The 15000-nt window shown below is 60.9% G+C and overlaps 1 protein-coding gene across 1 annotated transcript in view; it reads left to right on the top strand.

Annotated features, from left to right (window-relative positions):
* The window catches only part of LOC138860054 (proteoglycan 4-like), a 23337-nt gene that overhangs the window by 3000 nt on the left and 5337 nt on the right, over nucleotides 1-15000 (top strand). The window contains exons 3-11 of the mRNA XM_070116857.1: nucleotides 361-517; nucleotides 1333-1465; nucleotides 1621-1897; nucleotides 2989-3589; nucleotides 3925-4057; nucleotides 4213-4297; nucleotides 5691-6002; nucleotides 7130-7393; nucleotides 7525-8005. Of these exons, the coding sequence (XP_069972958.1) occupies nucleotides 361-517; nucleotides 1333-1465; nucleotides 1621-1897; nucleotides 2989-3589; nucleotides 3925-4057; nucleotides 4213-4297; nucleotides 5691-6002; nucleotides 7130-7393; nucleotides 7525-8005 (2443 nt within the window). The remainder of the gene's footprint in view (nucleotides 1-360; nucleotides 518-1332; nucleotides 1466-1620; nucleotides 1898-2988; nucleotides 3590-3924; nucleotides 4058-4212; nucleotides 4298-5690; nucleotides 6003-7129; nucleotides 7394-7524; nucleotides 8006-15000) is intronic.

Below are 15000 nucleotides of genomic sequence, written 5' to 3'. Positions count from 1 at the left end.
GGATCATACACTCGTCCTTCCCCTGGCACTCCCAAGGGATCATACCCTCATCCCTGCCCTGGCACCCCCAAGGGATCATACACTCGTCCTTCCCCTGGCACCCCCAAGGGATCATACACTCGTCCCTGCCCTGGCACCCTAAAGGGATCATACACTCGTCCTTCCCCTGGCACCCCCAAGGGATCATACACTCGTCCCTGCCCTGGCACCCCCAAGGGATCATACACTCGTCCTTCCCCTGGCACCCCCAAGGGATCATACACTCGTCCCTGCCCTGGCACCCCCAAGGGATCATACACTCGTCCTTCCCCTGGCACTCCCAAGGGATCATACACTCGTCCCTGCCCTGGCACTCCCAAGGGATCATACACTCGTCCCTACCCTGGCACTCCCAAGGGATTATACACTCGTCCCTACTCTGGCACCCCCAAGGGATTATACACTCGTCCCTACTCTGGCACTCCCAAGGGATCATACACTCGTCCCTGCCCTGGCACCCCCAAGGGAACATACCCTCGTTCCTGCCCTGGCACCCCCAAGGGATCATACACTCGTCCCTGCCCTGGCACTCCCAAGGGATCATACCCTCATCCCTGCCCTGGCACCCCCAAGGGATCATACACTCGTCCTTCCCCTGGCACTCCCAAGGGATCATACACTCGTCCCTGCCCTGGCACCCCCAAGGGATCATACACTCGTCCTTCCCCTGGCACCCCCAAGGGATCATACCCTCGTTCCTGCCCTGGCACCCCCAAGGGATCATACACTCGTCCCTGCCCTGGCACTCCCAAGGGATCATACACTCGTCCCTGCCCTGGCACCCCCAAGGGATCATACCCTCGTTCCTGCCCTGGCACCCCCAAGGAATCATACACTCGTCCCTGCCCTGGCACCCCCAAGGGAACATACCCTCGTCCCTACCCTGGCACCCCCAAGGGATCATACACTCGTCCTTCCCCTGGCACTCCCAAGGGATCATACCCTCGTCCCTGCCCTGGCACCCCCAAGGGATCATACCCTCGTCCCTGCCCTGGCACCCCCAAGGGATCATACACTCGTCCCTGCCCTGGCACTCCCAAGGGATCATACCCTCGTCCCTGCCCTGGCACCCCCAAGGGATCATACACTCGTCCCTGCCCTGGCACCCCCAAGGGATCATACACTCGTCCCTGCCCTGGCACCCCCAAGGGATCATACCCTCGTTCCTGCCCTGGCACCCCCAAGGGATCATACACTCGTCCCTGCCCTGGCACCCCCAAGGGATCATACACTCGTCCTTCCCCTGGCACTCCCAAGGGATCATACACTCGTCCCTGCCCTGGCACCCCCAAGGGAACATACCCTCGTCCCTACCCTGGCACCCCCAAGGGATCATACACTCGTCCCAACCTTGGCACCCCAGAGGGAACATACCCTCGTCCCTGCCCTGGCACCCCCAAGGGATCATACCCTCGTTCCTGCCCTGGCACCCCCAAGGGATCATACACTCGTCCCTGCCCTGGCACCCCCAAGGGATCATACACTCGTCCCTGCCCTGGCACCCCCAAGGGAACATACCCTCGTCCCTGCCCTGGCACCCCCAAGGGATCATACCCTCGTCCCTGCCCTGGCACTCCCAAGGGAACATACCCTCGTCCCTGCCCTGGCACTCCCAAGGGATCATACCCTCGTCCCAACCTTGGCACCCATGAGGGAACATACCCTCGTCCCTGCCCTGGCACCCCCAAGGGAACATACCCTCGTACCTGCCCTGGCACCCCCAAGGGATCATACCCTCGTCCCTGCCCTGGCACCCCCAAGGGATCATACACTCGTCCCAACCTTGGCACCCCAGAGGGAACATACCCTCGTCCCTGCCCTGGCACTCCCAAGGGATCATACACTCGTCCCTACCCTGGCACTCCCAAGGGAACATACCCTCGTCCCTGCCCTGGCACCCCCAAGGGATCATACCCTCGTCCCTGCCCTGGCACCCCCAAGGGATCATACACTCGTCCCAACCTTGGCACCCCAGAGGGAACATACCCTCGTCCCTGCCCTGGCACCCCCAAGGGAACATACCCTCGTCCCTGCCCTGGCACCCCCAAGGGAACATACCCTCGTCCCTGCCCTGGCACCCCCAAGGGATCATACCGTCGTCCCTGCCCTGGCACCCCCAAGGGATCATACACTCGTCCCTGTCCTGGCACCCCCAAGGGATCATACACTCGTCCCAACCTTGGCACCCCAGAGGGAACATACCCTCGTCCCTGCCCTGGCACCCCCAAGGGAACATACCGTCGTCCCTGCCCTGGCACCCCCAAGAGATCATACACTCGTCCCTACCCTGGCACTCCCAAGGGAACATACCCTCGTCCCTGCCCTGGCACTCCCAAGGGATCATACACTCGTCCCTACCCTGGCACTCCCAAGAGATCATACCCTCGTCCCTACCCTGGCACTCCCAAGGGATCATACACTCGTCCTTCCCCTGGCACTCCCAAGGGATCATACACTCGTCCTTCCCCTGGCACTCCCAAGGGATCATACACTCGTCCCTGCCCTGGCATTCCCAAGAGATCATACACTCGTCCCTGCCCTGGCACTCCCAAGGGAACATACACTCGTCCCTGCCCTGGCACTCCCAAGGGAACATACACTCGTCCTTCCCCTGGCACTCCCAAGGGATCATACACTCGTCCCTGCCCTGGCACCCCCAAGGGAACATACCCTCGTCCCTGCCCTGGCACCCCCAAGGGATCATACACTCGTCCCTGCCCTGGCACCCCCAAGGGAACATACCCTCGTCCCATCCCTGGCACCCCTAAGGGATCATACACTCGTCCCTCCCCTGGCACCCCCAAGGGAACATACCCTCGTCCCTGCCCTGGCACCCCCAAGGGATCATACCCTCGTCCCTGCCCTGGCACCCCCAAGGGAACATACCCTCGTCCCTACCCTGGCACCCCCAAGGGAACATACCCTCGTCCCTGCCCTGGCACTCCCAAGGGAACATACCCTCGTCCCTGCCCTGGCACCCCCAAGGGATCATACACAAGTCCCTACCCTGGCACTCCCAAGGGAACATACCCTCGTCCCTGCCCTGGCACCCCCAAGGGATCATACACTCGTCCTTCCCCTGGCACTCCCAAGGGATCATACACTCGTCCCTACCCTGGCACTCCCAAGGGAACATACCGTCGTCCCTACCCTGGCATCACCAAGGGATTATACACTCGTCCTTCCCCTGGCACTCCCAAGGGATCATACACTCGTCCCTACCCTGGCACTCCCAAGGGAACATACTGTCGTCCCTACCCTGGCACCCCCAAGGGATCATACACTCGTCCTTCCCCTGGCACTCCCAAGGGAACATACCGTCGTCCCTACCCTGGCATCCCCAAGGGATCATACACTCGTCCTTCCCCTGGCACTCCCAAGGGATCATACACTCGTCCCTACCCTGGCACCCCCAAGGGATCATACACTCGTACTTCCCCTGGCACTCCCAAGGGAACATACCGTCGTCCCTACCCTGGCATCCCCAAGGGATCATACACTCGTCCTTCCCCTGGCACTCCCAAGGGATCATACACTCGTCCCTGCCCTGGCACCCCCAAGGGATCATACACTCGTCCTTCCCCTGGCACTCCCAAGGGATCATACACTCGTCCCTACCCTGGCACTCCCAAGGGAACATACCCTCGTTCCTGCCCTGGCACCCCCAAGGGATCATACACTCGTCCTTCCCCTGGCACCCCCAAGGGATCATACCCTTGTCCCTGCCCTGGCACCCCCAAGGGATCATACCCTCGTCCCTGCCCTGGCACCCCCAAGGGATCATACCCTCGTCCCTGCCCTGGCACCCCCAAGGGATCATACCCTCGTCCCTACCCTGGCACCCCCAAGGGAACATACCCTCGTCCCTGCCCTGGCACCCCCAAGGGATCATACCCTCGTCCCTGCCCTGGCACCCCCAAGGGATCATACACTCGTCCCAACCTTGGCACCCCAGAGGGAACATACCCTCGTCCCTGCCCTGGCACTCCCAAGGGATCATACACTCGTCCCTGCCCTGGCACTCCCAAGAGATCATACACTCGTCCCTGCCCTGGCACTCCCAAGGGAACATACACTCGTCCCTGCCCTGGCACTCCCAAGGGATCATACCCTCGTCCCTGCCCTGGCACCCCCAAGGGATCATACACTCGTCCTTCCACTGGCACTCCCAAGGGATCATACCCTCGTCCCTGCCCTGGCACCCCCAAGGGAACATCCCTTCGTCCCTGCCCTGGCACTTCCAAGGGATCATACACTCGTCCTTCCCCTGGCACCCCCAAGGGATCATACACTCGTCCCTGCCCTTGCACCCCCAAGGGATCATACCCTCGTCCCTGCCCTGGCACCCCCAAGGGAACATACCCTCGTCCCTGCCCTGGCAGCCCCAAGGGATCATACCCTCGTCCCTTCCCCTGGCACCCCCAAGGGATCATACACTCGTCCCTGCCCTGGCACTCCCAAGGGATCATACACTCGTCCCTACCCTGGCACTCCCAAGTGAGCATACCCTCGTCCCTGCCCTGGCACCCCCAAGGGATCATACACTCGTCCTTCCCCTGGCATTCCCAAGGGATCATACACTCGTCCCTGCCCTGGCACCCCCAAGGGATCATACACTCGTCCTTCCCCTGGCACTCCCAAGGGATCATACACTCGTCCCTGCCCTGGCACCCCCAAGGGATCATACACTCGTCCTTCCCCTGGCACTCCCAAGGGAACATACCCTCGTCCCTGCCCTGGCACCCCCAAGGGATCATACACTCGTCCCTGCCCTGGCACTCCCAAGGGAACATACCCTCATCCCTGCCCTGGCACCCCCAAGGGATCATACACTCGTCCCTGCCCTGGCACCCCCAAGGGAACATACCGTCGTCCCTGCCCTGGCACCCCCAAGGGATCATACACTCGTCCCTGCCCTGGCACCCCCAAGGGATCATACACTCGTCCTTCCCCTGGCACTCCCAAGGGATCATACACTCGTCCCTGCCCTGGCACCCCCAAGGGATCATACACTCGTCCTTCCCCTGGCACTCCCAAGGGATCATACACTCGTCCCTGCCCTGGCACCCCCAAGGGATCATACACTCGTCCTTCCCCTGGCACTCCCAAGGGAACATACCCTCATCCCTGCCCTGGCACTCCCAAGGGATCATACACTCGTCCCTGCCCTGGCACTCCCAAGGGATCATACCCTCGTCCCTGCCCTGGCACCCCCAAGGGATCATACACTCGTCCCTGCCCTGGCACCCCCAAGGGATCATACCCTTGTCCCTGCCCTGGCACCCCCAAGGGATCATACACTCGTCCCTGCCCTGGCACCCCCAAGGGATCATACACTCGTCCTTCCCCTGGCACCCCCAAGGGATCATACACTCGTCCCTGCCCTGGCACCCCCAAGGGATCATACCCTCGTCCCTGCCCTGGCACCCCCAAGGGATCATACACTCGTCCCTGCCCTGGCACCCCCAAGGGATCATACACTCGTCCTTCCCCTGGCACCCCCAAGGGATCATACCCTTGTCCCTGCCCTGGCACCCCCAAGGGATCATACACTCGTCCTTCCCCTGGCACCCCCAAGGGATCATACACTCGTCCTTCCCCTGGCACCCCCAAGGGATCATACCCTTGTCCCTGCCCTGGCACCCCTAAAGGTTCATACACTCGTCCTTCCCCTGGCACCCTCAAGGGATCATGCACTCGTCCCTGCCCTGGCACTCCTAAGGGATCATACACTCGTCCCTGCCCTGGCACTCCCAAGGGATCATGCACTCGTCCCTGCCCTGGCACTCCCAAGGGATCATACACTCGTCCCTGCCCTGGCACTTCCAAGGGATCAGACACTCGTCCTTCCCCTGGCACTCCCAAGGGATCATACAATCGTCCCTACCCTGGCACCCCAAAGGGATCATACCCTCGTCCTTCCCCTGGCACTCCCAAGGGATTATACCCTCGTCCCTGCCCTGGCACTCCCAAGGGATCATACACTCGTCCCTGCCCTGGCACTCCCAAGGGATCATACCCTCGTCCCTGCCCTGGCACTCCCAAGGGATCATACACTCGTCCCTGCCCTGGCACTCCCAAGGGGTCATACACTCGTCCCTGCCCTGGCACTCCCAAGGGAACATACCCTCGTCCCTGCCCTGGCACCCCCAAGGGATCATACCCTCGTCCCTGCCCTGGCACCCCCAGGGGATCATACACTCGTCCCTACCCTGGCACTCCCAAGGGATCATACACTCGTCCCTGCCCTGGCACTCCCAAGGGAACATACCCTCGTCCCTGCCCTGGCACTCCCAAGGGATCATACACTCGTCCTTCCCCTGGCACCCCCAAGGGATCATACACTCGTCCTTCCCTTGGCACCCCCAAGGGATCATACACTCGTCCTTCCCCTGGCACTCCCAAGGGATCATACACTCGTCCCTACTCTGGCACCCCCAAGGGATCATACCCTCGTCCCTGCCCTGGCACCCCCAAGGGATCATACACTCGTCCTTCCCCTGGCACTCCCAAGGGATCATACACTCGTCCTTCCCCTGGCACTCCCAAGGGATCATACACTCGTCCCTGCCCTGGCACTCCCAAGGGAACATACCCTCGTCCCTGCCCTGGCACTCCCAAGGGATCATACACTCGTCCTTCCCTTGGCACTCCCAAGGGATCATACACTCGTCCTTCCCCTGGCACTCCCAAGGGATCATACACTCGTCCTTCCCCTGGCACTCCCAAGGGATCATACCCTCGTCCTTTCCCTGGCACTTCCAAGGGATCATACACTCGTCCTTCCCTTGGCACTCCCAAGGGATCATACTCTCGTCCTTCCCCTGGCACTCCCAAGGGATCATACACTCGTCCCTACCCTGGCACCCCCAAGGGATCATACCCTCGTCCCTGCCCTGGCACCCCCAAGGGATCATACACTCGTCCTTCCCCTGGCACTCCCAAGGGATCATACACTCGTCCCTACCCTGGCACTCCCAAGGGAACATACCCTCGTCCCTGCCCTGGCACTCCCAAGGGATCATACACTCGTCCTTCCCTTGGCACTCCCAAGGGATCATACACTCGTCCTTCCCCTGGCACTCCCAAGGGATCATACACTCGTCCTTCCCCTGGCACTCCCAAGGGATCATACCCTCGTCCTTTCCCTGGCACTTCCAAGGGATCATACACTCGTCCTTCCCTTGGCACTCCCAAGGGATCATACACTCGTCCTTCCCCTGGCACTCCCAAGGGATCATACACTCGTCCTTCCCCTGGCACTCCCAAGGGATCATACCCTCGTCCTTTCCCTGGCACTTCCAAGGGATCATACACTCGTCCTTCCCTTGGCACTCCCAAGGGATCTACTCTCGTCCTTCCCCTGGCACTCCCAAGGGATCATACACTCGTCCCTGCCCTGGCACTCCCAAGGGAACATACCCTCGTCCCTGCCCTGGCACTCCCAAGGGATCATACACTCGTCCCTGCCCTGGCACTCCCAAGGGAACATACCCTCGTCCCTGCCCTGGCACTCCCAAGGGATCATACACTCGTCCTTCTCCTGGCAACCCCAAGGGATCATACACTCGTCCTTCCCCTGGCACTCCCAAGGGATCATACACTCGTCCCTGCCCTGGCACTCCCAAGGGATCATACACTCGTCCTTCTCCTGGCAACCCCAAGGGATCATACACTCGTCCTTCCCCTGGCACTCCCAAGGGATCATACACTCGTCCCTACCCTGGCACTCCCAAGGGATCATACACTCGTCCTTCTTCTGGCAACCCCAAGGGATCATACACTCGTCCTTCCCCTGGCACTCCCAAGGGATCATACACTCGTCCTTCCCCTGGCACTCCCAAGGGAACATACCCTCGTCCCTGCCCTGGCACTCCCAAGGGATCATACACTCGTCCTTCTCCTGGCAACCCCAAGGGATCATACCCTCGTCCTTCCCCTGGCACTCCCAAGGGATCATACACTCGTCCTTCCCCTGGCACTCCCAAGGGATCATACACTCGTCCTTCCCCTGGCACCACCAAGGGATCATACACTCGTCCTTCCCCTGGCACTCCCAAGGGATCATACACTCGTCCTTCCCCTGGCACTCCCAAGGGATCATACACTCGTCCTTCCCCTGGCACTCCCAAGGGAACATGCACTCGTCCCTGCCCTGGCACTCCCAAGGGATCATACACTCGTCCTTCCCCTGGCACTCCCAAGGGATCATACACTCGTCCTTCCCCTGGCACTCCCAGGGGATCATACACTCGTCCCTGCCCTGGCACTCCCAAGGGATCATACCCTCGTCCTTCCCTTGGCACTCCCAAGGGATCATACACTCGTCCCTACCCTGGCACCCCCAAGGGATCATACACTCGTCCTTCCACTGGCACTCCCAAGGGATCATACACTCGTCCTTCCCCTGGCACTCCCAAGGGATCATACACTCGTCCTTCCCCTGGCACTCCCAAGGGATCATACACTCGTCCTTCCCTTGGCACTCCCAAGGGATCATACACTCGTCCCTGCCCTGGCACTCCCAAGGGATCATACACTCGTCCTTCCCTTGGCACTCCCAAGGGATCATACACTCGTCCCTTCCCTGGCACCCCCAAGGGAACATACCCTCGTCCCTGCCCTGGCACTCCCAAGGGATCATACACTCGTCCTTCCCTTGGCACTCCCAAGGGATCATACACTCGTCCTTCCCTTGGCACTCCCAAGGGATCATACCCTCGTCCTTCCCTTGGCACTCCCAAGGGATCATACACTCGTCCCTGCCCTGGCACCCCCAAGGGAACATACCCTCGTCCCTGCCCTGGCACTCCCAAGGGATCATACACTCGTCCTTCCCCTGGCACTCCCAAGGGATCATACACTCGTCCTTCCCTTGGCACTCCCAAGGGATCATACACTCGTCCCTGCCCTGGCACCCCCAAGGGAACATACCCTCGTCCCTGCCCTGGCACTCCCAAGGGATCATACACTCGTCCTTCCCTTGGCACTCCCAAGGGATCATACACTCGTCCCTGCCCTGGCACCCCCAAGGGAACATACCCTCGTCCCTGCCCTGGCACTCCCAAGGGATCATACACTCGTCCTTCCCCTGGCACCCCCAAGGGATCATACACTCGTCCTTCCCCTGGCACTCCCAAGGGATCATACACTCGTCCTTCCCTTGGCACTCCCAAGGGATCATACACTCGTCCCTGCCCTGGCACCCCCAAGGGATCATACACTCGTCCCTGCCCTGGCACTCCCAAGGGATCATACACTCGTCCTTCCCCTGGCACCCCCAAGGGAACATACCCTCGTCCCTGCCCTGGCACTCCCAAGGGATCATACACTCGTCCCTGCCCTGGCACCCCCAAGGGATCATACACTCGTCCCTACCCTGGCACCCCCAAGGGATCATACACTCGTCCTTCCCCTGGCACTCCCAAGGGATCACACACTCGTCCTTCCCCTGGCACTCCCAAGGGATCATACACTCGTCCCTACCGTGGCACCCCCAAGGGATCATACACTCGTCCTTCCCCTGGCACTCCCAAGGGATCATACACTCGTCCTTCCCCTGGCACCCCCAAGGGAACATACACTCGTCCCTGCCCTGGCACCCCCAAGGGATCATACACTCGTCCCTACCCTGGCACCCCCAAGGGATCATACACTCGTCCTTCCCCTGGCACTCCCAAGGGATCACACAGTCGTCCTTCCCCTGGCACTCCCAAGGGATCATACACTCGTCCCTACCGTGGCACCCCCAAGGGATCATACACTCGTCCTTCCCCTGGCACTCCCAAGGGATCATACACTCGTCCCTACCGTGGCACCCCCAAGGGATCATACACTCGTCCTTCCCCTGGCACTCCCAAGGGATCACACACTCGTCCTTCCCCTGGCACTCCCAAGGGATCATACACTCGTCCCTACCGTGGCACCCCCAAGGGATCATACACTCGTCCTTCCCCTGGCACTCCCAAGGGATCATACACTCGTCCCTACCGTGGCACCCCCAAGGGATCATACACTCGTCCTTCCCCTGGCACCCCCAAGGGATCATACACTCGTCCCTACCGTGGCACCCCCAAGGGATCATACACTCGTCCTTCCCCTGGCACTCCCAAGGGATCATACACTCGTCCTTCCCCTGGCACCCCCAAGGGAACATACACTCGTCCCTGCCCTGGCACTCCCAAGGGATCATACACTCGTCCCTGCCCTGGCACCCCCAAGGGATCATACACTCGTCCTTCCCTTGGCACTCCCAAGGGATCATACACTCGTCCTTCCCTTGGCACTCCCAAGGGATCATACACTCGTCCTTCCCTTGGCACTCCCAAGGGATCATACACTCGTCCCTACCCTGGCACCCCCAAGGGATCATACACTCGTCCTTCCCCTGGCACTCCCAAGGGATCATACACTCGTCCTTCCCCTGGCACCCCCAAGGGAACATACACTCGTCCCTGCCCTGGCACTCCCAAGGGATCATACACTCGTCCCTGCCCTGGCACCCCCAAGGGATCATACACTCGTCCCTGCCCTGGCACCCCCAAGGGATCATACACTCGTCCCTGCCCTGGCACCCCCAAGGGATCATACACTCGTCCCTGCCCTGGCACCCCCAAGGGATCATACACTCGTCCCTGCCCTGGCACCCCCAAGGGATCATACACTCGTCCCTGCCCTGGCACCCCCAAGGGATCATACACTCGTCCCTGCCCTGGCACCCCCAAGGGATCATACACTCGTCCTTCCCCTGGCACCCCCAAGGGATCATACACTCGTCCTTCCCCTGGCACCCCCAAGGGATCATACACTCGTCCTTCCCCTGGCACCCCCAAGGGATCATACACTCGTCCTTCCCCTGGCACCCCCAAGGGATCATACACTCGTCCCTACTCTGGCACCCCCAAGGGATCATACACTCGTCCCTACTCTGGCACCCCCAAGGGATCATACACTCGTCCCTGCCCTGGCACCCCCAAGGGATCATACACTCGTCCTTCCCCTGGCACCCCCAAGGGATCATACACTCGTCCTTCCCCTGGCACCCCCAAGGGATCATACACTCGTCCTTCCCCTGGCACCCCCAAGGGATCATACACTCGTCCTTCCCCTGGCACCCCCAAGGGATCATACACTCGTCCCTACTCTGGCACCCCCAAGGGATCATACACTCGTCCCTACTCTGGCACCCCCAAGGGATCATACACTCGTCCTTCCCCTGGCACTCCCAAGGGATCATACACTCGTCCCTGCCCTGGCACTCCCAAGGGATTATACACTCGTCCCTGACCTGGCACCCCCAAGGGATCATACACTCGTCCTTCCCCTGGCACCCCCAAGGGATCATACACTCGTCCCTGCCCTGGCACTCCCAGGGGAACATACCCTCGTCCCTGCCCTGGCACTCCCAAGGGATCATACACTCGTCCTTCCCCTGGCACCCCCAAGGGATCATACACTCGTCCTTCCCCTGGCACTCCCAAGGGATCATACACTCGTCCTTCCCATGGCACTCCCAAGGGATCATACACTCGTCCTTCTCCTGGCACTCCCAAGGGATCATACACTCGTCCTTCCCCTGGCACTCCCAAGGGATCATACACTCGTCCTTCCCCTGGCACTCCCAAGGGATCATACACTCGTCCTTCTCCTGGCACTCCCAAGGGATTATACACTCGTCCCTGTCCTGGCACTCCCAAGGGATCATACACTCGTCCCTGCCCTGGCACCCCCAAGGGATCATACACTCGTCCTTCCCCTGGCACCCCCAAGGGATCATACACTCGTCCTTCCCCTGGCACTCCCAAGGGATCATACACTCGTCCCTGCCCTGGCACTCCCAAGGGATCATACACTCGTCCTTCCCCTGGCACTCCCAAGGGATTATACACTCGTCCCTGCCCTGGCACCCCCAAGGGATCATACACTCGTCCCTACCCTGGCACTCCCAGGGGATCATACACTCGTCCTTCCCCTGGCACTCTCAAGGGATCATACACTCGTCCCTGCCCTGGCACCCCCAAGGGATCATACACTCGTCCTTCCCCTGGCACTCCCAAGGGATCATACACTCGTCCCTGCCCTGGCACCCCCAAGGGATCATACACTCGTCCTTCCCCTGGCACTCCCAAGGGATCATACACTCGTCCCTGCCCTGGCACCCCCAAGGGATCATACACTCGTCCTTCCCCTGGCACTCCCAAGGGATTATACACTCGTCCCTGCCCTGGCACTCCCAAGGGAACATACCCTTGTCCCTGCCCTGGCACTCTCAAGGGATCATACACTCGTCCCTGCCCTGGCACCCCCAAGGGATCATACACTCGTCCTTCCCCTGGCACTCCCAAGGGATCATACACTCGTCCCTGCCCTGGCACCCCCAAGGGATCATACACTCGTCCTTCCCCTGGCACTCCCAAGGGATCATACACTCGTCCCTGCCCTGGCACCCCCAAGGGATCATACACTCGTCCTTCCCCTGGCACTCCCAAGGGATTATACACTCGTCCCTGCCCTGGCACTCCCAAGGGAACATACCCTTGTCCCTGCCCTGGCACTCTCAAGGGATCATACACTCGTCCCTGCCCTGGCACCCCCAAGGGATCATACACTCGTCCTTCCCCTGGCACTCCCAAGGGATCATACACTCGTCCCTGCCCTGGCACCCCCAAGGGATCATACACTCGTCCTTCCCCTGGCACTCCCAAGGGATCATACACTCGTCCCTGCCCTGGCACCCCCAAGGGATCATACACTCGTCCTTCCCCTGGCACTCCCAAGGGATTATACACTCGTCCCTGCCCTGGCACTCCCAAGGGAACATACCCTTGTCCCTGCCCTGGCACTCTCAAGGGATCATACACTCGTCCCTGCCCTGGCACCCCCAAGGGATCATACACTCGTCCTTCCCCTGGCACTCCCAAGGGATTATACACTCGTCCCTGCCCTGGCACCCCCAAGGGATCATACACTCGTCCTTCCCCTGGCACTCCCAAGGGATCATACACTCGTCCCTGCCCTGGCACCCCCAAGGGATCATACACTCGTCCTTCCCCTGGCACTCCCAAGGGATCATACACTCGTCCCTGCCCTGGCACCCCCAAGGGATCATACACTCGTCCTTCCCCTGGCACTCCCAAGGGATCATACACTCGTCCCTGCCCTGGCACCCCCAAGGGATCATACACTCGTCCTTCCCCTGGCACTCCCAAGGGATTATACACTCGTCCTTGCCCTGGCACCCCCAAGGGATCATACACTCGTCCTTCCCCTGGCACCCCCAAGGGATCATACACTCGTCCTTCCCCTGGCACTCCCAAGGGATCATACACTCGTCCCTGCCCTGGCACCCCCAAGGGATCATACACTCGTCCTTCCCCTGGCACTCCCAAGGGATCATACACTCGTCCCTGCCCTGGCACCCCCAAGGGATCATACACTCGTCCTTCCCCTGGCACTCCCAAGGGATCATACACTCGTCCCTGCCCTGGCACCCCCAAGGGATCATACACTCGTCCTTCCCCTGGCACTCCCAAGGGATTATACACTCGTCCCTGCCCTGGCACCCCCAAGGGATCATACACTCGTCCTTCCCCTGGCACTCCCAAGGGATTATACACTCGTCCCTGCCCTGGCACCCCCAAGGGATCATACACTCGTCCCTGCCCTGGCACCCCACAGGGATCATACACTCGTCCTTCCCCTGGCACTCCCAAGGGATCATACACTCGTCCTTCCCCTGGCACCCCCAAGGGATCATACACTCGTCCCTGCCCTGGCACCCCCAAGGGATCATACACTCGTCCCTGCCCTGGCACTCCCAAGGGATCATACACTCGTCCTTCCCCTGGCACCCCCAAGGGATCATACACTCGTCCTTCCCCTGGCACTCCCAAGGGATCATACACTCGTCCTTCCCCTGGCACCCCCAAGGGATCATACACTCGTCCTTCCCCTGGCACTCCCAAGGGATTATACACTCGTCCTTCCCCTGGCACCCCCAAGGGATCATACACTCGTCCTTCCCCTGGCACCCCCAAGGGATCATACCCTCGTCCCTGCCCTGGCACCCCCAAGGGATCATACACTCGTCCTTCCCCTGGCACTCCCAAGGGATTATACACTCGTCCCTTCCCTGGCACCCCCAAGGGATCATACACTCGTCCCTGCCCTGGCACCCCCAGGGGATCATACACTCGTCCCTGCCCTGGCACCCCCAAGGGATCATACACTCGTCCCTGCCCTGGCACCCCCAAGGGATCATACACTCGTCCTTCCCCTGGCACTCCCAAGGGATTATACACTCGTCCCTGCCCTGGCACCCCCAAGGGATCATACACTCGTCCTTCCCCTGGCACTCCCAAGGGATCATACACTCGTCCTTCCCCTGGCACTCCCAAGGGATCATACACTCGTCCCTGCCCTGGCACCCCCAAGGGATCATACACTCGTCCTTCCCCTGGCACTCCCAAGGGATTATACACTCGTCCTTCCCCTGGCACTCCCAAGGGATCATACACTCTTCCTTCCCCTGGCACTCCCAAGGGATCATACACTCGTCCCTGCCCTGGCACTCCCAAGGGATTATACACTCGTCCCTGCCCTGGCACCCCCAAGGGATCATACACTCGTCCTTCCCCTGGCACTCCCAAGGGATCATACACTCGTCCTTCCCCTGGCACTCCCAAGGGATCATACACTCGTCCCTGCCCTGGCACCCCCAAGGGATCATACACTCGTCCTTCCCCTGGCACTCCCAAGGGATTATACACTCGTCCCTGCCCTGGCACCCCCAAGGGATCATACACTCGTCCTTCCCCTGGCACTCCCAAGGGATCATACACTCGTCCCTGCCCTGGCACCCCCAAGGGATCATACACTCGTCCTTCCCCTGGCACTCCCAAGGGATCATACACTCGTCCCTGCCCTGGCACCCCCAAGGGATCATACACTCGTCCTTCTCCT

Source organism: Penaeus vannamei, chromosome 39, assembly GCF_042767895.1.
Source record: "Penaeus vannamei isolate JL-2024 chromosome 39, ASM4276789v1, whole genome shotgun sequence".
In the NCBI taxonomy this organism is placed as follows: domain Eukaryota; kingdom Metazoa; phylum Arthropoda; class Malacostraca; order Decapoda; family Penaeidae; genus Penaeus; species Penaeus vannamei.
Note: the sequence above shows the minus strand (reverse complement) of the source record. Positions and strands in the feature narration are given on the sequence as shown.